Source organism: Ogataea philodendri (assembly GCF_020536065.1).
Source record: "Ogataea philodendri strain CBS6075 chromosome Unknown scaffold16, whole genome shotgun sequence".
NCBI lineage: Eukaryota > Fungi > Ascomycota > Pichiomycetes > Pichiales > Pichiaceae > Ogataea > Ogataea philodendri.
In genome coordinates, this window is record NW_025763930.1 from 50,969 (window position 1) to 72,909 (window position 21,941).

Genomic DNA, 21,941 nt, shown 5'->3' on the forward strand with positions numbered 1-21,941 from the left:
AGCAGGCAAAGGGGTCGAAGAAGTCCGGGGACCCGAAAAAACGGCTGGAGCACGACGCCAATATTCTGCGTGCTAAGCAGAAAGCGGCCGAGGAGCGCAAACTCGCCGAGGCTGCGGCCAAGAAATGATGTCGGACCAAGTTAGCTGGATTATATCTATTTAGCTTCAATTTCAAATTGCTGTGTGGCCTGGGCAGTTTTTTCCACGTCGTAGAGGAAGTCAAAGTAGGATTTGTGGAAGTGGTGCAAACGAACGAAACCGTCTTCGGATCCAGAAGCGTAGCATGTTCCCTTGGGATGCACCGCCACGTAGTTCAACGGACCAAAGTGTCCCTTGACACGGCCAATCTCTTCTTCAAATATACGGTGGTAGAATCTGGCCTCGAACTTACCTTCAGAAAGCGATGTGGTGGTGACCTCTCTGGCATCCTGACCACCTCCCAGAATCACAAACTCCTTCACGGGAGTCAAACAAGCGCTGTTCATAGGAACGTCAGCGGTGTACCGTTTCAAAAGATCCAAGTTGTCAACGTCGTAGAGACAGGCACTCTTATCCTTCGAAGAAACAACAAAATACGTTCTGTCTGGAGAAAATTGTAGGTCGGTAAGCAGCAGCTCCTGTTTCTTCACGCTTCCAAGCAGCTCGCCGGTCTTTGCGTCGTACTTGCTCACTTTTCCGTCAGCATGAGCAGCCAAAATGTAGAATCCTCCGTAGGACCAGCCAGCAACGGTATATCTCGAAGCTGGTCCGTCCTGGTTCACGATCTCCAACCATGGAGCGTTAGATTGTGCGTTCTTAGTGTGGTCAATGTCAAAGATCTTAATTTTACCCGTCTGGCCCATCACCTGGTCTGTAATAATCAACACCTGGTTCCCGTCAGGACTGAACTCCACTCTCTTCACAGGCGACTCCAAAGTCCATGTGTGCACACACTCGCCGGTCTCCACCCTCCACAGCTTGGCAGTGAAATCAGCGCTTCCCGTCACCGCAAAAACGGTCTCTGGATCAATATCAATCGACCAAATGGTACCATTGTGGCCAATAAAGGTTCCCAGCCGTTCTCCGTTGGACGAGTACCAGATCGAGGCCTCTTTACCTTTAGAAACAGAGAAAAGCAAGTCGCCCTCTCTGTTGAACTTCACTTGGGTCAACGCACGGTCGTGACCCTTCAACATCAACGGTCTCATCATGTTGGATAGTTTTGTTTAATTCCTTGAAATTTTTTACCCTTCACTATATTTAAAAAGTCGTGTGCTGTGCAATTCTGCGGTAGCCGGCCATAGCTAGCTACACGACCGCTGGTGGGTCTCTAAGGCAAGCGAGACGGCGTTGTATGTTGTAAGAGTCGTGTTTTCGTCGGTACCAATGACACACATGACTCGTGTGCCTTTTGCAAGACTTGCTAAAACATCGTCGAGCCGCTGAGCATCGGTCTCCAGAAACGTCAATGTGCCAGCTATCTGTTTCTGTGTGTTGCGGTTCGTGCTGTTCACTTCCAAACAACACGAGTTCTCTCCCTGCTGTTCACTAATGTCAATCTGCCAGTTCGCGTACCGGCTGGACCTCGCTCTCGCGTCCAGATGCTCCCGTACCGCGTCCAGACACTCAGAGTCGACGTTGATACCTATTATCGCGCAATTCGTTCCTTGTAACACCACCTCTGCAAACACGCAGACCCGTCCTTTTGAGTACTCGACAGCATTCGTGAACTTGGACGCCTTATCAACCAAAATGCACGGCTTCCCTTGCAAGTTCCATATCTCGTTCTCGATCTTGTACCGGGTAAGCCTTTCTGTTTCCAGACGTTTCATCGCGTCCTGATATTCCTGTGATGCGCTCAAGTAGTCTGTTTCCACAAACTGCGAAAGATCCCTGTTTGTGGCGTCCAATTGGGTCAACAGCTGGGTCTTCTCTAATTTTAGGTCCAGAACCTGCTGGTCTAATGAACCCTTGTAATTCTCCATAGACCCCAGGATCGACCGTTTCTGGTCCACCGTTTGGCTCAGCTGCTCCAACTCCCTTGTTTTCTTGTCCAGCTGTGTCTCTATACTCTCCAGCTCTAACTTGCAGTCCTCAACTTCTTTACGAGGCCCGTGCAACTGCTGTTCTTTCTGCTTGCTTTTTGCCAAAACCTCGGCGTCTGTCTCGCCCAAAAGATCGTCCAGCTTGCGCTTGTTGTCGTGTCTCAGCCCATCAAGTCGTTTCTCCAGCTCCTGTTTCTTTTCCTCCAGAACCTGTAACTCTTTGCTCCAGCGTGCATCTTGCTCCTCGTCTTTCAACGAGCTCTCGACCATCTCGACCATATTCTTCTCCACTTCCTCGAGTTTCGCCTGCGACGTTTCGGTAAGCTCCTTCTTCTTTGTCTCGAGCAGCTTCTTGTGTTGCAAAATTTCATTGTCTATGCTTTTGTTTTTAATCACCAACGTCTTGTCCAAATTCTCATAGTTGGCCTTCAGATCGTCGATCAGGTTCTGGATCTTCTTCTTCTCGCGCAAAATCAGATTCTTCTCGCTGTTGAGCTCCTGGATCTGTCCAAGAACAACATTGATCTTCTGAATAAGCTGCGTGGTCTGCTGTTTCTCCAGAATCAAATCCTGGTCAACATATGCCTCTAGAATCTCAATGTACTCCCTCGGCGTGTGAAACTCGTCCGACGTCGTTTCCGCACGCGCAGATGAGGGGATAGGGAGCATACTCTTAACAGAGTTCCCCCCACTCACGCGCCGCGTGTTCCCCGTCGGAGTGATTGTTCGTCGCGGAATCAAAGACCTGCGCCGATTCGTAACGTTCTCTCTGCTCATATAGATAATTCAGCCACAATAATCAGCTTTAGTACTCTGTGTTGATGATGTATCATATATTTATTTATTTTTGTTTTGATCTACAAATTACCCCGGCTGTGCAGAGATTGATTTTAAATTAATCCGTTGATTAGCTACTCATAGCTATAAAGAGCAAATGTGTCTAAACGCCAGAAGTGATTCTCTTCCCGGCCGAGACTTTACGGACACCAACGTTTCCTATCACCTTATCGGTGGAGCTTGGAATGCGGGACCCGTTGAGTCTGGCTTTTCCGTCCTTTGATCCAAGCGAAGCTCTCTGCTTTGGAAGCGACAACATGCCGGATTCATTAGACGCGGAGTGGGTTGGCGAAGAGGAAATCGTGGTCGTGGTCGTGGTGGTTGTCGAAACACGGCGGAAATACGGCGACCCTTGCGGACTCGTCTTCTTTGTCTTTTCTGTCATCTCTGCTTCTGTCCCATAGAAGATCTCGTCTTGCTCCATCTGTCTGTTTGTTTTCCGCTTTGGACTCGACAGCTGGTGCGCAATGGACTCGTACGTGGCCTCTTCGTCGGAATTTGCGTACGGCTGGTTTTCCTTGGTTGACGAACGGTACTTGCGTGGCTGTCCAGGACTCTCCATCGGAACGGCCTTGTGCGCACTCTTGAGAGTGCCCGAAACCTTTCTTCTGCGGGTAGGTGTCATCACATGGCGACGCAGCTCGACATCGACCATCTGGGCTTCGCGCTCCTCAATAACGTTATATGGAACCAGAGAAAAGAGTCCGCCAATGGCCTCATCCGGCTGATTGTCCATGACCATGGAGTATCTCCAGTCTCTGAATTGGTTTTGGTGCAGGTAGAGCCAGTGCTGTTGCGGGCCCACCACCATTCCTGGTCTGATCATTCTCATGTAACCAATACACTCGTTAGCGGTGAAGCCGTGAGTGTAGATCAAGTGTGCTCCGATCAAACAGCCTGTTCTTCCCAAACCGGCCTTACAATGAACGGCAATCTTGCCGCCTCTTTGGATCACTGTCTCTGCTGCACCGATGAATTTTTGAACATATTCCATTGTTGGACATGTTCCATCGTCGAAAATCATATCGATATGCTTGATGCCTCTTTTTTCAAACTCGTTCTTGTCATAAAGGTGAGAGTTGAGTCTCACCACGAGTTGGACGTTGCTCTTGACGAAATAGTCCAAAACTTTCTTAAAAGGCTCGTTCAACGGAGCCCCAGGTCTTGACTGTTTTGGCGATGCAAATGCAATGAAATCTTTAGAAACAACATTAAAATCTCCCTGGTCAACTCTTTCGTACTGCTCGTACTCCTCAAGGTTGAAGGAGGTGATGTCGAGCATCCCGCGCTCCTTTGCTCTCCAAACACCATAAACAATGTCCTGGATACTCAGCTCGAAGTCGGCGTTCGAATACCCAGCGTCTCTGAACCCACAGAAGGGAGGCTCCTGTTGAGCTATTGGCTGCAACACCTGGTGGGGTGACCAATTTTGAACAAGAACCATGTAACAACATAACAAACATGCTGCGTTGGTTCTCTCCTTTGCGCCAGACGATGAGTAGAACACAACAGCCTTGTTCTTATTGGAACTGTCGTTCAAGATATTGTGCAAAGTCACTGCAAATCTGTATAGGTGGCCAATATGGAGTGGTCCAAAGTCCAGGTGGAAAGCGTTATAGGGAAGAGTCTCCTCAACGGTGAAGAACACCAGCTCTTCTGTGTTTTGAGGATGGTGATCATAGCTGCCAAGGTATACTCTTCCTCTGAGAAACTCGATGGCTTCTATAGCGATTTTACGGGCCATGATATCTGATGCAAAAGAAGCGTTCAAACCTGAGTCTTGTGACCGATTGATGAAACCTTTATTTTAGTAAACAGGGGATGTTTATTTTTTGCTACATGAGGAATCGACCTACGACTCGACGGAAATACTTTTTTTGTCGACGCTGGATCTGTCGACCTGGAGTGTTTTTTCGTACATATTAAAAATGACTGAAAAAATAGACTGAATAATTATGTCATTTGGTGGGTTTGGATCGTTCGGATCCTTTGGCCAATCGTACGGACTAGGGACCAACGGGTTCGAGGTCTCATTGAATTATATCACAGGAGTCCCAGACCCTAATGTTTTGACCTCTTCGAGTTTGAAGCTTATCTTTAAGGCTCTGATGAAAAGAGACGATACCACAAGAGAGAAGGCAATTGCTGATTTGACTGTTTTTTTCGACTCAAACACCGCCGACTTGGACGATCTGGCGCTTATTTCGTGGTGCCAATTGTATGCCAAACTGTCGTCGGACAGCTCAAAGAAAGTGCGGCTTACTGCCCATCAGATCCAGGGCAAGCTGGTTTCTTTGCTAGGCAAGAAGTACGTCAAGTATCTCCGAGACACGGTGGGGATCTGGATGAGCGGATGTTTTGAGTCGGACAAAGTCGTTTCCAAGGGCACCGTCGAGGCCATTTCTGCCGCGTTTGGTGGCTCTCCCGAGAAAACCAATAATCTCTGGAAGATCTTCTCCAAGCAATTGCTCACATACTGCCATCAGCTCCTGGTTTACGAAACCGTGGATACCCTGTCTGATGAGAGGTTTGTGGGGAAAGACGAGAGTCTCGTCAAGTTCAACCGTTCAGTCAACACAGCCATCCAGATGCTTATCAGTCTGGTCACAAGATACAATAACGAAGAGATACAGCTCGATGACACGGTATTGACTGAGCTGATCGAATCAGACTCATTTCTTGCATTCTTTGAGTCGAAAGATTTGCAGATCAAAAAGGGCATGTACATTCTGTTGCAACGGCTGCTTCAAACAGAGGTGGATCCAGAGATATTCAAGCATTTGGTGAAATCCGCATTCAAGGGACTCAAACTGGAGAAGATCAACCCAATCCTGTATTCAGGCGTGATTATCACTCTTTTGGAAGCCATTTTGTCCATTTACAAGTACGACGCTTCAGTGGTTGCCTCTGTGAAGAAATCAGAGCAAAGAATCTTTGATCTTCTGAAACTGGGCTCGCTCAATTCGGACCCTTCATACTATACCATACTCTCATTTTTACTCGACCAATTACCCAAGGATACAGCCACTCAAGAGTCGGTGCTCAGCATTCTAGAGACCGACGTGTCTAACGAAAAGTTTGCACCGTTCATTCAGCATTCCTGGATCTGCTACATCGGCTACTGTCAGAAACTCTCTGGAGTGGTGGACCGTATAATAAAACAGCTGGTTGTCACATTGGACTCGAGACGGCTTTTGCCAAACGTTGTTTCTGGTATCAGTGGAGTCTCCAAAATAGCCTCAGATACCGAAGACGTGCTTCTGGATTTGAATTCGGAGATTATGAACGCTCTTCCTGGACGTGTGATTGAGTTTGTCGACCTGGAAGTCTCCGTGAAGAATCAAACTATATTTATCGACAATTATGTCAGAGTGCTTTTGGAGGCAGGATCCGACTACCTGGACGATCTGGTCACCAACGCTGTGGAGTCGCTTACAGACGTTCAAGACGAGTACGAGCCTCCTGTTCTTGCTTTTGACATCATCAGCACTGTTGTCAAGTCCAACAGTGTCCAATTTAGACCGCAGATCGAGATCGCGTTGCAATATCTACCAAAATGCATCACTCCACAATTCCTAGAGCCAGTGTTGAACTTGCTCTTGAACATATCCAAGTCAAAGTTTAACCTCGAACTACTTGACACTGTGTCTACAATTGCCGACCAGCTCCAGGAGTCTGATCTTGAGCTGCTACTGAAATACGTTGCACAGATTCCAAATTTCGACCTGAGTCAATGCGAAAGACTCAACACATATATCCACGAGAAGTCCAGCTCTTCTGACACTGACGACGTCATGTTCAAGTTCCTCACTGTGGATGTGCTGGAAAACATGTTCAGTAGACTTCCAGAAGACGGGTTTGCTGGGTTTGTGCACAAGTGCAATTTGCATTTCCAAAACGATGTTTTTGTCCCGTTTGCAAATAATGCCAGCTTCATGGCTGCTCTATGGAAAAGTTCCTCAAATAGCGACTCTCGTCAGCTGTTGGACAAACTGGAAAAGAATTTAGGTGACGAGGAGTTTGAAAATGTGTATCTTTCCTCGTTGAAAGCAAATTTGGCTCAGATTGATGAAGAGGCTCTGCAACAAAGACTAGCCAATTATCCAAAGGAAACCGTCGTCAAACTGATTCCAGAAGATTTGGTCGATGAGCTTGAGAAGTGTGTGGGAGAGAACCCTGACCAACGGCTTGCAATCTCCAATAAACTTGGACTTGCCGTTTATCTGTTCCCCGGTGGAGGGCTTCTTGACCAGCCAGCCAAGTTTTGGAATCTATTTGTGAAAGCCGATTTTTACCTCCAGCTCGCCGAAAAACACCAGCTTCTCACTGACTCGTTGATATTCCAGCTTGGTATGATCGCCGAGGTGGCCCAAGACTACTTGTTTTTGGGACTTTTGGAGAACGAGACTAAGATCAACCAGTTCCAGGCTCTGGTGGCTTCCAAATGGGAATATGCCCAAGGACAGCTCGACCAGTTTGTGCAAAACGACCATTTGGCCATATATGGAGTCTCTGGCCGCTCACCTTCGCTGCAGTTTTACTGTTCCAGATTCTGGGTGGTTATCCTCACGAATATCTTTGAAACCATGCAACTGAGCGTGTTTAATACCTACAACTTTAACAAAGTCACAGACTCTGTCAAATTGGCCACACTGGTCATCAGTGCCAACAAGTTCCTCACAGCTTCGTCTTTCGACCGGTTGCGCAACCAAACGTGTGCAGAGTTGGTTGGAGTTCGGGGATCTTCCATTGTTTCCAGAGGATTGCACAGTCTTCTGCTTCTGACTCTCTTCATTGACTTGGACCTCGACTCTGTGCCTGACCAATTCCAGTTGTTCCCAGCTCAGCGGTTCGGGATGATGCTCAACGGACTGTCAGGGTGGCCCGATTCTGAACTGGCCTACGAGAGCTCGTTTGTGCCTGTCAGAACGGTACTTTCCCGGTTCGTGGAGCTGTACATTAAAAACATCTACTACGTCTGTGACTCGGACTATCCGTCTGACTTTATCGACAAGGTGTTCTCGCTCGGCGCTGGTCTCTGCTCTGACTCGTTGAGTATGCTCAATTCTGGGGAAACAGACCTGATTTTGGAGTACCAAACTCTTAAAACGTTTACGGTGCTTCACCAACACAGTGAAAAGATAGACTGGGACGAGAACGAGCTGTTTTCCGATCTTGTGGACATTCTGTTCAAACCTATGCACTCTGGCCAGATCGAGCTGCTGATCCAGTCTCTTATTGGCCGGATATTTGTGGATATCGTGCCTACATCTTCGTACAAGCCACGATTCGACGACCTACTGCCTCTGGTGTCGTCGCCGAATATCGAAAGCCAGAAACTAGGTGTCAGCTTGCTGCACAAACTGGTTCCAGAGATCCAGGACGAGCTGGTTGTGGAAGCCACATTGAACCAGGACGAGGAGACCAAGTTGCCAGAACCCCTGGTGAACAACACAACGCTGCTTCCAGACGAGGATCAGGCGGCTCTGAACAAGTTCCTATGGAGCTGGTATCTGATATTCGACCACTTCAAGAACATCACCCAAAAGATTAGACAGGACTACATATCTGAGATTGGCGAGGACCGGTTTGGCCAGTTCCTCGACTTCATCTTCGACATGGACTTGAAACCAACAGAGGACAACAAACGTGCTATTCTGCACTACTCGGTTGCCACCGGCGACGAGGACGACCTGATCTACCATCTGATGTACCTGTTCTGCAAGTACGTTGGTGGTAGCACGGCCCAGACGTGGTTCCAGTCCCTTAGAAACAAGCAGCACAAGTCCCAGGTGGAGACTTTTGTCACCAAGAATATCAGTCCGTTGCTGATCGACGAGACCCTTGCCGGACTTTCGCAGAAAGGAAACTTGGAGGACTCCGAGTTCAGCATTAAATTGAACCGTACCACTAACGAGGTGCGGTGTATCTACGAGATTGACGAGCAAAAGCTGGAAATGACAATTATGCTACCAAATAACTACCCATTATCGGCAATTACCGTCAACGGAGCCTCGAGGCTCGGTGTTGACGAGAAGAAGTGGAAGTCGTGGATCCTGTCGTGCCAGTACGTGATCAACTTCCAGAACGGAACCATCTTGGAAGCTATCCAGCATTTCAAGAACAATGTCAAGGCCAACTTCGACAACTACGAGGATTGTGCAGTGTGCTATTCTATTTTGCATGTGATAGACCACTCTACCCCAAACAAGGTGTGCTCGACATGTAAGCACAACTTCCACTCGGCATGTCTGTACAGGTGGTTCAAGAGTTCTGGTTCGTCAACTTGTCCGCTGTGTCGGTCCAAGTTCCAGTTCAAAAAACACAGCTAATTATACAAACTGGTCTTCCAGCAGCTTCTCCATCTCGTCCACGGTGAAAGGTATGTACAGTATCTCTGCGCCAGAGGAGTTCTTCGTGAGCGTGCACATCTTGTGCTCCACAAACTCGCCAAGAACCGTTCGGAACGAGATCTCATTAGACGTAATAAATTCAGATAGACAGTGCTGGTAGAACTCTGTGAATAGCAGACTGTACTTGGTGCTTCCCTTGGTGGCCGCGCGCTTGGCCAGGTCGTCGTGGTTGAGACTCAGATCGATTTTTTCCAGCTGTTGCAAGATCAGCATTCGGTACAAGTTCTTGGCATTGGAGGTGAGCGAGCTCAGCACGTACTTCACACCTTTGCTACCAACGTACTTGTTGCTCTTGCCCAAACCGAGCGGGTCTTTGAACCCATTCTCCACCTTGTAGGAGAGATATGTCGTGAGATTGTGCCAGACAAAGTTGAAGCTCGAGAGCATGCTCGAGTTCCAGAAAAGAGGCGTGCTGATGTTGTCTATCGTGCAAACAAACTGGATCTGGGGGATCCCTGCCAGCTCACTGATCACCTGCTGCATTCTGTCTGTGCGCAACGAGTCGCCGTCGATGTTGTTGATGAGCAGGACCAGCTGCACGTGCTGGCCTTGTTGGTTGAAGTTGTCCTTGATATTGGACAGTGTTTCGTGGATGTGTGGAGCAATGGCGTTCTTAATGCCGAAGACCGTCTCTTGGACCGCCGTGAGCAGCGTCTTGACACGGAAATCCGGATTGTACCCGTTCACAACCAGGCATTTCACGTTCTTGGACCGTGGTAGCAGGTATTTCTGCAGAAACTCCAGCACCAGCAGCCGTTTGGAGCCAACGCCGTAGAAAGCCAGTCCAAACCCTTGTTGCAATTCAAACGCCCACTGACTAAACTGCAGACGGTAGTAGTTGTTCAAGTTGGCCACCTCCGTCTTACAACTGAGCGCCAGGATCTCGTTGTACTTGTCATACTCCTCGTACGTGAGTTCGGGAGCCATGGCCATCGACGCGGTTCCGGGTTTCTTGTTCTTCAGTTTCTGCTGCTCAAAGTAGCCTTCGTGGCCGTCGTAGAACAGCGACTTCTCCTCGTCCGCAAAGTTCAGCAGCTGGTCCTCGGCACGATCAACGTCTGGAATAGCCATCAATTTGATCGAACTCATCTTCAATGGGGCCAACTCTTCCTCCTTCAGCACTGGAACAGACCCTTGTCGCGACGACGGCTTGGAAACAACAGAACCGCCGCGCGACTTGCGTTTGGGCCGCGAATTCCGCTCTGTTTCGTCCTCGAACTCAGAAACATCGTCCATGTCCTCGTCCTCGTCCTGGTCGTCGCTCTCGATGTACTCGTCGCTCTCGCTCTCCTCAACGGAAAGCGACCGGTACCCGTCGCGCTTGCTCTCGGCGATGATCTTGTCGGCCAGGGCGATCTCGTCCTCGTCTGCCTCGAGCTCGATCTTGACCTTTGTCGCACGCTCCAGGGCAGTCCTGTTCAGCTCGGCCATGCTCCGTTTGGAGGGACTACGGAGCTTTGTCGGAGCGTCCTCATCAATGAGGATCGCGCGAGTTCTTGTGGAGCGCGGCGACCGCGACAATCGCGTGCCAGATCTACCGGAAAACGGAGTACCCATACTAGAGAAAATTTATTTAACGTTTCCCAAACATTATACCAAAACGGAAGGTGTACGAGAACAAGACACCCCTTGCAACCCCCGGATCCACAACTCGCTACATGAACCCAGTGCCGCTACACGGTTGCTGGGTTGCTCGGCGTGAGTTGCTAGGCGCTTAATTTTTTGTGGTCTCCACGCCAGCCTCGGCGATCTCCATTTTAATCCCCTATCTAGATTAAATAATAGCCATTATTAATTAAAGGGAATATTCTTGCCGCTAAAAATTCCCCTGCTTCCTCTTTGCAAAATGGCTCCTCAGGAACAGACTCCGTTGGTATCGCCTCCTTTGCGGGCAGCTTATGTCCAGCAACCGGAAGGGCTCAAACTGTCTCCCCTTAACACAACATTGTACCATGAGGTGGAATACGTGATGAAAAACTCGATTCCTGTCTTGTTAACCTTCTTGTTCCAGTATCTGTTCCAGATAATGATTCCCATCTACTATTCCAGTCAGTTGGGCGAAAAATACCTCTCCGCATGCTCGCTGTCCATCACCACATTCTATGTCACCGGTCCGGTCATTGTGAACGGGTTTTCGACCTCGCTGGATACCCTTTGTTCCACTGCTTATGGTGCCGGTCATTATGAAAAAGTCGGACTCTACTTCCAACGGTGCACAGTGATCCTGTTGCTCTTGTTGATCCCTGTGTGCGGGCTTTGGCTCAACTCGGGCCCAATCATTTACATGGTCACCGGAAACAAAGAAATAGCAGACCTCTGTGCAACTTACTTGAGTGTCATGGTTTTCGTCACACCGGCCCTTGTGGTTTTTGAGTGTTCTAAAAGATACCTCCAGTCGCAAAACAAGTTCAGCGTTCCCACCCGGATCATCTTCCTGGCCGTTCCCGTTAGTGTTCTGCTCAACAAGGCCCTTGTCCCCGTCATTGGCTTCAATGCTCCCGCAGTCTCGTTCGTGTCGACTTACTGGCTCATCGCCGTCCTCCTTTGCCTGTACATTTACTTCATCGACGGATACCAATGCTGGCATAAAGATACTTCTTTTGCACTGCTGATGGCCGACTGGTCGCCGTTCTTCGCCCTGGGAGTGCCCGGAGTGCTGATGATCTTATCAGAAGCCTTTGCGTTTGAGGTGATCACGTTCTTGTCTGCCAAGTTTAGTCCGCTGGAGCTGGCCTCGCAGTCGATCGTGGCCACCATCGCGTCTCTTGGGTTTCAGATCCCGTTCTCCGTGGGGATCTGCTGCTCCACCAGACTGGCCAACATCATCGGAGCAAGATCAGAAAACTACAAGATCGCCATCGAAGTGGCTCTCGCGACCGCGTGTTTCCTCAGTTTCTTCAACTTTGGATGGATGTCGCTCTTCAGGTACCAGCTGACCAACATGTTCACCAACAAACCAGAGCTGGTGGAGTACGCTTCGAAACTGTTTCTGGTGGTGGCATTCAACCAGTTCCTCGACTGCATCAACGTGATCTGCGCCTCGGTCCTGAGAAGCCAGGGTAGACAGCGCACAGGGTCCATTTTGAGCGTGGTTTCGTACTACCTTATTGCGCTGCCATTTGAGATCTTTATGGCTTTCTACTGCGACATGGGCGTCTACGGGCTGTGGCTCGGGCTCGCGGTGGGCGTGTCTGCTTTGTCAATCTCGGAACTGATCATTGTGCTGAAGTCCGACTGGGAGGCCATCATCGTCAACAGTACACAGATAGTTTAATAGACATAGAAATTATTCATAGTTAAACCAATAAAAAGCAATTAACCGGGTATCTCTCATTCAATATAAGCGCCCAGCGCACTAAGGGCACCAACCGTGGCGACCGAGCCAAACACCAATCCGGCCAGGAACGTTTTTGCCTGGAACGGAGAAGATTGCTTGGGCTCAGAAGGCTTGACCCTCTTGGAAGGAGCTTCGATCTCGTAGATTGTGATGCAATCGGAACAGGATCTCTTTCTGCTCTGGCAACCGACCGACTCTGTCTCGGACTGGTCCGATTCCGACTCGGACTCGGGCGCAAAGTCGTCCTTCACAAGCTCTCTAAAGATTATCTCCTCTTCGGGTGCAGAGTCAGACTCGGTTCCGTTCGAACTGAGCAGATCGTAATTGTCGTCGTCAAACATGTCCTCCATCTTATTGTTTATCTGGTCCTCGCTAGGGGTTTCTTCGCTGTCCGAATCGGTGTAGACCTCGTCAGAGTCGGTCCAACACTCCATTCCCGGGTCTTTCCAGCCGATGTAGTCGTCTCTGACGAAGTGCCACTCTTTCCAGTCCTTGGCGTCGTACACGAACCGGTCTAGCGAGTCGTTTTCGCATTGGACCAGTTCGCGGAACTTGCCCAGCTCTGCTTCGTACGGCTCGCCCCCGTAATGGTCCAGCGACATGTCCTCGCTGGACGGCATGTGGTTCCAAACGTCAGCGTCGTCCACAAGGAAGTTCTCAAGGTCCAAAAAGGCGTCCCTGTTCAGTCTCACCAAACACAGCCGCGACTTGTAGTCTGTGGCCACCTGGAACTGCACCTTGGTGGAACGGAACAGGCTGAACACGTCAGAGGGACTAGGCACGTCTGTCACCACCAGAAACAAAATGTCACCGTTTCTGATGATTACGTTTTCATCCGGTTCCAACTTGAGAGGTTCTTGTCTCTTGTGGGCCAAAACATAAGACCCGTGTTGGGAAACGTCCCTAACATACAGCCCCAATAGCTCCTCGTCGTGCACGGGAGACGCAAATCCAAGAATATGGCTCGCACTGATGGCTGCCTCGTCAAAGAACAGCGTGTCTGGGCCCAATTTGCGGTTCGAGTGCGCCCTGCTGCGGCTGGCCCTGCCAAGCACAAAAGAAGGAGACGAAGGGATCACTTCTGATTCCGAATCCAAAACAGGCCGGCTCAGACTCACCTCCCTATAAGGGAATGGATCGCTGGTATCAAGGTATAGTGATGGGTACTCTAATTCGTTGCTAAGCTCGTCGGTCGTCATGTGTGGGTGGAATAAGGAGTACTTTTAATATTTAAATTTATTTGAAGGCAAAAATCAATTTGCGATAAGATAATACGGAGAGCCAGGCTGTGCAATGGGGGAAGGGGTTTAGTCTTTTCTAGCTGTATCTGCCGAGAAGGTGTCTAATGCTTTGATGTAGAAGGCAAAGGTTGTCTGGCTCTGGGTCGACTCAAACAACGGCCGGTTGCCCAGGTTGTAGACGGGTGCTCCGCAGAACGAGTCCAACAGTCCTCTTGGCCGGGCAAACTGCAGAATCAGCTCCGGTGCATCAAACGCGTCTAGCTCTCTATCCACAAACGTCTCCACGGTCTCGCCGCTCTTGGCAAGGTAGTTCTGAACAAGCTGCACAAGGCGGTTTTTGCCATCCGCCTCGCTCACCAGGATCACCGTGAGTCCGGTGCTTGGCGACGACGACTCCAGGATCTTGGCAGAGGCAAGGTCCGACGTGATGGGTGCGGGTTCCACGGCTTCCAGCCCGGTAAACTCGCCGGGATGGCTCTCGAATGCATTGTAGCTGTTGTTACTGTCCTCAATGGTGAGTGTTTGAGAAAGGCTGAGGTTCACTAGTTTGATCCATGGGTGGTGGGTAGCGTCCTCCGACGTGAGACCGGCCAGTTCTGTTTGGATGATTGAGCTCAGCCGCTCCAAGTCTTTCCAGCAGTTTCCGGATCGTTCGTATAATGTGAGGGTCTTGGTTCCCGAGTAAAGAGCCCACGCAACCACTCTTGCAGACTCGGTGCAAACACGGATCACCTCCGAAGCCTTGTGGGTGTGGTGGGCTGCGGCCCACTCGGCCCGCTCAGAAAGGGTTTTGGACATCTCCTTCTTATCAGGAACCACGATTTTCTTGTCTGCAGTGAGATACGGAGTCGGCAGCTCGGGGGGTGGGGGCACAACAAGCGGGCTCAACTCGTAGATGGCCATGAGGTGCTGCGGAACAGTCTTGTCTCCCACGGCCTGTCTGATGGTCAGAGCACTTTTGGGAACGTCAATTGCCAACGACCGTGCCAACGCGAGGTTCCCCAGCCTGGTGGGGGACTCTCGCAGTCTTGTGAAGAAAGAGCCTGTTTCAGACTCGGCAGAAACCTGCAATTTGTTGTCCAACGTTTCTGGCTCTGCCTTCAGCGACCGTGGGAAAAGGTCCAGAATGTTGATTACCCACCACAAGTAAACGTTAACAAGGGTCCATGTCCACTCATACCACGCGGCCACCAATAGCAGCAGGGCGTACAGTTCGTGGAGTCTTGTGAGGAACCGTCTTCTGAACTTGAACTGAAGAAGCCCCCATGTGTTGGAGTTGGCCAGGAGCTGTGTGTTGGACCCAGGAACAATCACGTCCTCGACCTTGACGGCTGTGGGATTGTGACCAGAACGACCAAACATCCTGAACGTGAAGAACTTCATGTCTGAGTCGGTGACATTGGGCTTGATGATGGATGACTGGCTTGAAGAAGCCGAGGCGAGCTCTTCGACGATCTCTTCAGACATGTTGGAGAAAGAAAACGTAGACAGGTTATCAGTTACAAGATGTGATCCCTCAGGATGTCCCCTTTTCAGGATTTGGTATGGGGCGCACGACCTGGAAAATTTATTATATATAGGGCGGACGAGACTGGCAATTAGTGGTCTAAGATGAGTTCGTGCGACAGCCCGTGCAAGCGCGAGGCGTGCAATATCCAGGGTAAGTAGGCAGACGACTGCTGATACTAACCGCAGACTGCTTGCGGAAACGCAACTACGACGAGTCCAAGTGCACCAAGCAAATCGACGAACTGTACGCCTGTTGCACCGGGTTCTACCAGGAGCAGGGCAAAGATGCCCGGTCTCCGTGCTGTCCGATCCCGACTCTGCTGGAATTCAAAATCAACCAGCGCAAACTCGAGAAAATGGACGCCAAACTACTTCACTAAGCTAATAGCATGTTTGTTTTGGACCACGCGCTGCCAGTAGAGCTGAACACCGCTTGTATGGCGATTTAAACAAATCTGATCTCAGGCTAACCCGAGCACAAAATATGAACTGACAACCATATCCTGTGACTCTAATGGGCGCCTTTGAGTTAAGACATTATATGAAAAAAAAAAGCTTTTTTCCAAGGGCCCAGAGCCTTTTATACTCTAATTTTTATTTATTTATTCCGTGTATATTCATGAGCGTCTGGTATTAATGATTTCAAGCGCGACTCCCCGGGAACCCACAGGTTGATGGTGGTCGGGGTGGTCTCCATCTTGACGTTTTCCTCAAACTTGTCTATTGCTTCGTCGATCGACACCGGATCAATGCCCTGGTCTATCAACTGTTCTCTGAGCAGAGCAACGTGCATCTGCATCTTGCCCTGGATCATCAGGTGTTTTTTCGAGTTCTCCACTGACGCCAGCGTGATCTTCTTTTTGTAGTTTTGCATCTGGATCAGCATTTCTTTCTGGTTCTTGCGTAGAAGCTTCATCTGACGCTCGCCTTCTTGAACCTTTTCTGACATGTCCGACAGCAGCCAGCCCAGCGTCACGCTGATGGCGAACGACGAGAGCCCGATGCCCAGCCCGATGCCTAGCTGCCGATATTTGCCCGCAGAAGACACGACCGCTTCAACGTCCGAGGACCCAGGAAACCCTGACCCCTGCGCCTGGCGCAGCTGGTCCAGCGTCTTGGGCGGCGCAGACGGGTTCTTGAAGTACGATGGCGGGTAATTGAGCGAGTAAAACCGCAATCCGCGTGGCCGCACCGTCATAAGCATCAACTACTGAGTCAAGAGATTTCCAACTGGAAAACCCCCAACTACGCCTCGCACCACATACTACTACTTTTATTAACTCGTATCATATACTGTGCAATTAGTGTCTTCTAGATTCAGCAATGATTTGGGTCATCTCCTCGACCTTAGCCTTGGCTCTCTTTTGGGTACCGAGTCTCTTCTTGGCGAGCTTCTTAGCTCTCTTCTCACCAGCGTTTCTGATAAGTTCGATGACTCTTCTCTCGTATGGGGCAAGACCAGCGACTTCTCTCACGAGCGATCTCACGAAGGCGGTTCTCTTGGAAAGAGCACCCTTTCTGTAGGAAATTTTTGGAGCAACCTCCTTGGCCGTAACTTTGTGACCTTTGTTCAAACCAGCAGCGATACCTGAATGTTAGTGGGTACAAGTGGGGGACTGGGATCCAGCTGGGTGGGGACAAACGGTGCAACATGTCATTTCATCGCATTTCGGGTCCTTTGGTGTCTTTCATGCCAGACTAACTGCTGTTTTGAAATACATCAGATCTGTAATGTTGTTTCACATTCTGAACAGTCAACAGCCGCCGCTGCGTACTTCCAACACCTCCCAACAACTCAAGATGATCTCCCAGCCCGTCGCAGAGCGTTCAATTATACATACCAGACTTAGCCATTTCGATGTGTAAAGTGTATTCCTTTGAATTTGTGAAAATTTTCAAATTCAATACCAACTGCTGCCACTCAAAAAAACGGGTCAAATTGTATACGATAGAAAATTCTCCTATTCTTCCCATCTACTCCGCACACCGGATCAAGCGTGACTGTTAAAAAAACATTAGTCTGTGCAAAGGTGTGTTATTTGCCTGTCTATGTACATCTATTTCACGATAACGTCACTCAGGTCGGCGTTGTAGGTCTCGAACTCGGCCAGCAGCTGGTCGAACGGCGTGCTCTTGCGTCTGTTGTTGAATGCAGCAAATGCAAGGTGTCCTGGGGTGTTGGTCTTGACCAATGGATACAGCTTCTGTAGCAGCTTTCTTCTACCAACAACCAAAGAAACCGGCTCTCCATTGTACGTTCCCTGGTAGAAAACCTTGATCTCGTTTCCCTCGGCGTCCTTGACCACACTGTAGTTCTTTTGTTTCAATTTCTCCGCGTTCTGTCTGGCTTTCAAGACATCGTGTCTCAATCTCCAGCCAAACGGTCCAAGCTCTTTGATTCTGGCCTTCTTGTCCTTGGTCAGGTAGTTGTCGAGTCCTCCTTCCTTGGTGATAATTCTCAGCACGCGCGCCGTCACCTTGGTGGCCACAATCTTGTTCAGGGCCTCCGACCACAGCTTCTTGGACACAATGTTGGGAAGCCACGATCTGCGGGACCTGTTTTTAAACTCGGAGACCTTGTTTCCAAACGTGATGAATTGTCCTCCAAACAATCCGCGGTTGCTTCTCTTGAAAATGCGGGACTCCCCGTACGGATAATCAGGGTACTCGGGTCTCTTGTCCGGGATTCTCAGGTTTCTTGGCTTCAGGTCGCCTGGCTGATATATCACCTTCTTCTTTAGCTGCCGGTTCACAACATGACGGTAACTACGCGCCAAAACACTCTGGCTCGTCGAGAAAAACCGCACGCCACGCATCACGTTACTAAGCGCCGAATCCATCGTGTTTTGATAAACGGTAAAGTTATTTGTCGGTGACGGTTTTTAGTTGACTTTAATTTTCCAAAATTTTACAAGCCGGTGTAAAGATGCAAAGTTTTTCAAGTACTAAAGCTACTTAAAAGCTACCAGAAGCTGTTTTTCTTGTACCATTTGCCCTTCATCTCGCCCATCTGCTCCTTGGCCTCCGCAAGCTGTTGGGTCACAGCACTGAGCTGCTCCTCCAACACCCGGTTCTCCTCCATAACCTCGAGATTTCTCTCCATTGTCTTTTGGATCTCCAGGTTCATGTTGCTGGAAAGCTCTCCAGTAAAGTCCACGCTGCTGTCTGTCTGTTTCTCCGACTCCAGTCTCTCCATACGGCCCGTCAGGTCGTCAATCTGGTTCTGTAACTGGCGGTTCTCGTCTTGAAGATGCGCAATCTCCACCTTCCCTTGCACCATCTCGTTTGCAATCTCCACATGCTCTCTGTTCAAAGTGGCATAGGCAGCCTCAATGTTGCGGATCTCCCGCAACAGCTGTCCGTTCTTGGTCTTCAATTGGGCAATCTCAGCCTCCATCTCGCTCTCCAACTTGTGAATCTCTATAAACTCGGCCTCGTACCGTCTCAGCGTGACTGGAAGTATCTTGATGTTCATGGAATCAGAGACAAACTCCTCCAACTTGTATGTGTCCACAGAGATCTCTCTGTTCGAATATGCGTCCTTCAACGTTCTTCCAGCATGGTCGTCGCCGCTGTTATCCACGTAGTAGAAAAATAGCTTGTCTTTTAAAAACGGTAGCAAATCGTCAAACTTGAGCTCAAGAAGATGCTGTTTGTTTTTGGCCATCAGATTCATAGCGAATTTCAACACAGACTCAATCCCCTCAGCAATCACAATATCGTAGATCCGCAAAACCATCTCCAGGGGAAACTTGTAACCAAACAAGGTCAAAAACCATTGTGTGGCATACATGGACGATTTCACCCCTTGATGCTTTAAATGCAAGTATAAGTCCGGAAGCGAGTCCTCCAGCAGTCTGTCAAACTGGTACAGTTTCAGATGCAGACCAGGCATGTGTGGGATGAACAACTGCTTGAAGTCGTAGATGTTCATCAACTTGACCAACATGCAAAACGATTCGCTGGCCTCCATGTTCATTAGCAACGGAACAGTGATGAACGACATTCCTTGGGTATATCCAACATCGGTATCGTACACGCTGTAGACCTTGATGATCTCGTACAAGTCATCGATCTTGGTTCGCACAGCGCTATTGGTCACGAAACTCGTTCTTGCAAGGTCTCTTTTTATAAGTTTCTGGTAATCGCTTTCGCAGTTTCTGTTTGCTCTAAAGAACTCTTCCAGTTCTAAAGACTTGGAATTGCAAATCACCTGCCACACCATTCCTCTCAGTTCTCTGGGTATTCCTTTTGTTATGTTTTCGATCAGCTTCTCTGGCTTGTGTTCCAACACAGAGCTGTAGTCATTGATGACTTCTGACCAGAACTCCCAGTCAATTCCTTTCATTAACTCGTTATCGTTGGTGATCTCGATTCCTGTCTTGATCTCGTTGAACGTTTTTCTGATGCCGTTGGCTCCCTGGCTCAACAGCTCGCGGTCTTTGGCAGATTGGAGTTTTAAATCCTCAACGTTCTCCCAATACCGCGAATACGCAAGACTCTGGTTCTCGGGTCCTTCCAGCTCGCTCATCACCTCCTTCAAATCGTCGCTATAGGCCTCGTCCTTGGTGTTGAAATTGAACCACTTGCGCAACGTCTTAACCGATCTGTTCACGCCGAACTCGCCGTCCCGATATTCTGCTCCGTTTTGTTCCTCAGGTATGATTTGATCCGATGTGATCAAGACGGCCTCCTCTTCCCGTGGAGGCAGCTCTGGGGGAACTGGTTTGACCACAGGCACCGCCTCGGGTTTTTCTTCGTCCTTTTCCTCGTCGCTGCCAGCCTCGGCAACCAATCCTGAACTCTGAGCCTCCTCTTTCAGCGAGGCAGTTGTCTTGTCTAAAGAAACAGACTTGGCCGTAGAAATCTCGGAAACGTCTTCTCCCACCGGCGTCGTGTCCTTCTCCGGAACAGGAGTGCTTTCTTTAGGTTCTTCCAGCTTTTCTCCGACCGGCTCCTCAAGCTCCTCCTCGGGCTCCTCCGTGCTGGATACCGTGACACCTGTAGCGTCTATGAACTCGTCATGTGATTCGCTTTCCGGTTCGTCCTCTGCAACATGGTTCAAAACAGGAGCGTTATCTTCTGTGATCGGTTTCTCAGTCTCCTCCCCAATATCACCCGTGTCCTGAACACCCGATTCTTGTGGCTTATCGTGTTCTGTACTTTCTTCAATTGAGTCCTGCTGATCAACGTCCGCCTCCACGACGTCTGATTCACTTCCCGCCGACTCTTTCCCGGCGCTCTGCGGCTGTCTCTGTCTTCTGTTCTTTTTACGGGCCATCCTGAACAGACAATCTGTAATTAACTTGTGCAAAAGAAAACACCTATTTTTTTGTTCTCGCTACAACCCGGGGCGGTGCACAGGTGTTTATATTTACGTCTATCTCGCATTCATAAATTGTAGTAGCTATGTAGCTCTGTCATTAACCATAATAATTGCATCCATATCGCTGTAAACCTCGTGCACGTTGATCACAGGTTCCACAAACTCTAGTCCGTCGCTCGAGGACAAAACTGGGTGTTCGTCAAAGTAGAAAAGCGCGTCGCTTTCCTCGGACTCTGACGACCGGCTGGTGAGCACCGCATCAAACGTCTCGTAGTCTGTTGTATCGTAAGAGTCGATCATACCGTACTCTTCGGAATCTGTTGCGCTTGCAATCGACGACGCACGGCTCTCCAGGGTCCGCACCACGCCCGTGGTGATCCCTGACTCTGCCAGCATCGTTTCCATCTTCGCTACCTCGCAGTTCGGGAAGTGACATCGGATCACGTTCTTGTTGTCCAGATGTTCGATGACCGTAGCGCCAATGATTTCTTTTAGTCTCTTGAAATCGTTCAGGATCAACATACGGTGTTCCAGCTCGTTCACAACATACGCTTGTTCAAACTGTTTCAGAATGTCATCATCCAAAAGGAACTTCTCTGGCAACACTTGGTCTTGCAACGACAGATTGAACTCAACAACACAGCCGTCAGCAGTGCTCTCGCCTCTGGCCAGCTCCATGTTCTCGTCCACAAATGCCTTGTTAACATTTTGCGACGAGTTGTAGTTTGCACTCATCAACTGGCTCTGTAGCTGATGGCCTTTCAATAGCGTAGCACGCAGTCCCTGGGTCAAGTTATGAGTGGCCTGCGCAGCCACCGACTGACCGTAGGTGGAGAACATCCTTGCATTGTGGCGAGGGAAATGGGAATATAGTGACGATCCGACAAAGTTGCAGCCGACTCTGGCTGAAATTCGGAATGGCTGCACCTGGTACACAATGTTCTTTGTGACAGAGGAAACAGAGGACCGGGTGGCAGACCGGATATATGTGGGCGCTCTGCGCGAGGTGGAATAGAATCGTTTGGAAAGCCCAACAGCCCCGTACCGGGGGCCCTGGAGACCGCGATTTGCCAAGGGATGCGATCTGGCCGGGCTGCGCACCGGAACCCGTTCCAGCTGGACTTCCAGTTGCCGCTGCCGCTGGTTGGCTATCAACTGCTCAGCGATCTCGTCCAGCGTCTGCCGCACATTGCGGGCAGACCGTCGAGTGGCCGAGATCAGCTCTCTTATCTTGTTGGCAACCATAAGCTGTGT

General features: G+C 49.6%; 21 protein-coding genes across 21 annotated transcripts; 6 read left to right on the forward strand and 15 right to left on the reverse strand.

The window, feature by feature from the left end:
- Nucleotides 1–155: 155 nt before the first annotated feature.
- On the reverse strand, nucleotides 156–1,190 carry OGAPHI_003225 (uncharacterized protein; the record flags this gene model as incomplete). Its single annotated transcript, XM_046204181.1, has 1 exon — nucleotides 156–1,190. One exon carries the CDS (start codon nucleotides 1,188–1,190, stop codon nucleotides 156–158), a length of 1,035 nt encoding a protein of 344 aa, XP_046061732.1.
- Nucleotides 808–1,164, forward strand: OGAPHI_003226 (uncharacterized protein; the record flags this gene model as incomplete). Its single annotated transcript, XM_046204182.1, has 1 exon — nucleotides 808–1,164. The coding sequence occupies one exon, from the start codon at nucleotides 808–810 to the stop codon at nucleotides 1,162–1,164; it is 357 nt and encodes a 118-aa protein (XP_046061733.1).
- A 93-nt stretch (nucleotides 1,191–1,283) lies between the features above and the next one.
- Nucleotides 1,284–2,693, reverse strand: OGAPHI_003227 (uncharacterized protein; the record flags this gene model as incomplete). Its single annotated transcript, XM_046204183.1, has 1 exon — nucleotides 1,284–2,693. One exon carries the CDS (start codon nucleotides 2,691–2,693, stop codon nucleotides 1,284–1,286), a length of 1,410 nt encoding a protein of 469 aa, XP_046061734.1.
- A 271-nt stretch (nucleotides 2,694–2,964) lies between these two features.
- Nucleotides 2,965–4,605, reverse strand: OGAPHI_003228 (uncharacterized protein; the record flags this gene model as incomplete). The annotated part of the gene is made up of 1 exon (XM_046204185.1): nucleotides 2,965–4,605. One exon carries the CDS (start codon nucleotides 4,603–4,605, stop codon nucleotides 2,965–2,967), a length of 1,641 nt encoding a protein of 546 aa, XP_046061735.1.
- On the forward strand, nucleotides 3,329–4,502 carry OGAPHI_003229 (uncharacterized protein; the record flags this gene model as incomplete). The annotated part of the gene is made up of 3 exons (XM_046204186.1): nucleotides 3,329–3,393; nucleotides 3,480–4,022; nucleotides 4,238–4,502. 3 exons carry the CDS (start codon nucleotides 3,329–3,331, stop codon nucleotides 4,500–4,502), a joined length of 873 nt encoding a protein of 290 aa, XP_046061736.1.
- Nucleotides 4,606–4,816: 211 nt separating the features above from the next.
- On the forward strand, nucleotides 4,817–9,994 carry OGAPHI_003230 (uncharacterized protein; the record flags this gene model as incomplete). The annotated part of the gene is made up of 2 exons (XM_046204187.1): nucleotides 4,817–9,086; nucleotides 9,639–9,994. The coding sequence occupies 2 exons, from the start codon at nucleotides 4,817–4,819 to the stop codon at nucleotides 9,992–9,994; spliced, it is 4,626 nt and encodes a 1,541-aa protein (XP_046061737.1).
- OGAPHI_003231 (uncharacterized protein) lies at nucleotides 6,101–6,751 on the reverse strand (the record flags this gene model as incomplete). Its single annotated transcript, XM_046204188.1, has 2 exons — nucleotides 6,101–6,409; nucleotides 6,563–6,751. 2 exons carry the CDS (start codon nucleotides 6,749–6,751, stop codon nucleotides 6,101–6,103), a joined length of 498 nt encoding a protein of 165 aa, XP_046061738.1.
- On the reverse strand, nucleotides 7,382–7,830 carry OGAPHI_003232 (uncharacterized protein; the record flags this gene model as incomplete). The annotated part of the gene is made up of 2 exons (XM_046204189.1): nucleotides 7,382–7,703; nucleotides 7,820–7,830. 2 exons carry the CDS (start codon nucleotides 7,828–7,830, stop codon nucleotides 7,382–7,384), a joined length of 333 nt encoding a protein of 110 aa, XP_046061739.1.
- On the reverse strand, nucleotides 8,360–9,046 carry OGAPHI_003233 (uncharacterized protein; the record flags this gene model as incomplete). The annotated part of the gene is made up of 2 exons (XM_046204190.1): nucleotides 8,360–8,554; nucleotides 8,933–9,046. The coding sequence occupies 2 exons, from the start codon at nucleotides 9,044–9,046 to the stop codon at nucleotides 8,360–8,362; spliced, it is 309 nt and encodes a 102-aa protein (XP_046061740.1).
- On the reverse strand, nucleotides 9,194–10,705 carry OGAPHI_003234 (uncharacterized protein; the record flags this gene model as incomplete). The annotated part of the gene is made up of 1 exon (XM_046204191.1): nucleotides 9,194–10,705. One exon carries the CDS (start codon nucleotides 10,703–10,705, stop codon nucleotides 9,194–9,196), a length of 1,512 nt encoding a protein of 503 aa, XP_046061741.1.
- A 415-nt stretch (nucleotides 10,706–11,120) lies between these two features.
- OGAPHI_003235 (uncharacterized protein) lies at nucleotides 11,121–12,548 on the forward strand (the record flags this gene model as incomplete). Its single annotated transcript, XM_046204192.1, has 1 exon — nucleotides 11,121–12,548. One exon carries the CDS (start codon nucleotides 11,121–11,123, stop codon nucleotides 12,546–12,548), a length of 1,428 nt encoding a protein of 475 aa, XP_046061742.1.
- OGAPHI_003236 (uncharacterized protein) lies at nucleotides 11,268–11,861 on the reverse strand (the record flags this gene model as incomplete). The annotated part of the gene is made up of 1 exon (XM_046204193.1): nucleotides 11,268–11,861. The coding sequence occupies one exon, from the start codon at nucleotides 11,859–11,861 to the stop codon at nucleotides 11,268–11,270; it is 594 nt and encodes a 197-aa protein (XP_046061743.1).
- OGAPHI_003237 (uncharacterized protein) lies at nucleotides 12,119–12,355 on the reverse strand (the record flags this gene model as incomplete). The annotated part of the gene is made up of 1 exon (XM_046204194.1): nucleotides 12,119–12,355. The coding sequence occupies one exon, from the start codon at nucleotides 12,353–12,355 to the stop codon at nucleotides 12,119–12,121; it is 237 nt and encodes a 78-aa protein (XP_046061744.1).
- Nucleotides 12,549–12,604: 56 nt separating the features above from the next.
- OGAPHI_003238 (uncharacterized protein) lies at nucleotides 12,605–13,810 on the reverse strand (the record flags this gene model as incomplete). The annotated part of the gene is made up of 1 exon (XM_046204196.1): nucleotides 12,605–13,810. One exon carries the CDS (start codon nucleotides 13,808–13,810, stop codon nucleotides 12,605–12,607), a length of 1,206 nt encoding a protein of 401 aa, XP_046061745.1.
- Nucleotides 12,762–13,534, forward strand: OGAPHI_003239 (uncharacterized protein; the record flags this gene model as incomplete). Its single annotated transcript, XM_046204197.1, has 2 exons — nucleotides 12,762–12,908; nucleotides 13,130–13,534. 2 exons carry the CDS (start codon nucleotides 12,762–12,764, stop codon nucleotides 13,532–13,534), a joined length of 552 nt encoding a protein of 183 aa, XP_046061746.1.
- Nucleotides 13,811–13,918: 108 nt separating the features above from the next.
- Nucleotides 13,919–15,319, reverse strand: OGAPHI_003240 (uncharacterized protein; the record flags this gene model as incomplete). Its single annotated transcript, XM_046204198.1, has 1 exon — nucleotides 13,919–15,319. The coding sequence occupies one exon, from the start codon at nucleotides 15,317–15,319 to the stop codon at nucleotides 13,919–13,921; it is 1,401 nt and encodes a 466-aa protein (XP_046061747.1).
- Nucleotides 14,748–15,002, forward strand: OGAPHI_003241 (uncharacterized protein; the record flags this gene model as incomplete). The annotated part of the gene is made up of 1 exon (XM_046204199.1): nucleotides 14,748–15,002. One exon carries the CDS (start codon nucleotides 14,748–14,750, stop codon nucleotides 15,000–15,002), a length of 255 nt encoding a protein of 84 aa, XP_046061748.1.
- A 640-nt stretch (nucleotides 15,320–15,959) lies between the features above and the next one.
- OGAPHI_003242 (uncharacterized protein) lies at nucleotides 15,960–16,559 on the reverse strand (the record flags this gene model as incomplete). The annotated part of the gene is made up of 1 exon (XM_046204200.1): nucleotides 15,960–16,559. One exon carries the CDS (start codon nucleotides 16,557–16,559, stop codon nucleotides 15,960–15,962), a length of 600 nt encoding a protein of 199 aa, XP_046061749.1.
- A 103-nt stretch (nucleotides 16,560–16,662) lies between these two features.
- OGAPHI_003243 (uncharacterized protein) lies at nucleotides 16,663–17,215 on the reverse strand (the record flags this gene model as incomplete). The annotated part of the gene is made up of 2 exons (XM_046204201.1): nucleotides 16,663–16,925; nucleotides 17,203–17,215. The coding sequence occupies 2 exons, from the start codon at nucleotides 17,213–17,215 to the stop codon at nucleotides 16,663–16,665; spliced, it is 276 nt and encodes a 91-aa protein (XP_046061750.1).
- Nucleotides 17,216–17,418: 203 nt separating this feature from the next.
- Nucleotides 17,419–20,642, reverse strand: OGAPHI_003244 (uncharacterized protein; the record flags this gene model as incomplete). Its single annotated transcript, XM_046204202.1, has 2 exons — nucleotides 17,419–18,184; nucleotides 18,328–20,642. 2 exons carry the CDS (start codon nucleotides 20,640–20,642, stop codon nucleotides 17,419–17,421), a joined length of 3,081 nt encoding a protein of 1,026 aa, XP_046061751.1.
- Nucleotides 20,643–20,768: 126 nt separating this feature from the next.
- OGAPHI_003245 (uncharacterized protein) lies at nucleotides 20,769–21,932 on the reverse strand (the record flags this gene model as incomplete). The annotated part of the gene is made up of 1 exon (XM_046204203.1): nucleotides 20,769–21,932. The coding sequence occupies one exon, from the start codon at nucleotides 21,930–21,932 to the stop codon at nucleotides 20,769–20,771; it is 1,164 nt and encodes a 387-aa protein (XP_046061752.1).
- Nucleotides 21,933–21,941: the final 9 nt, after the last annotated feature.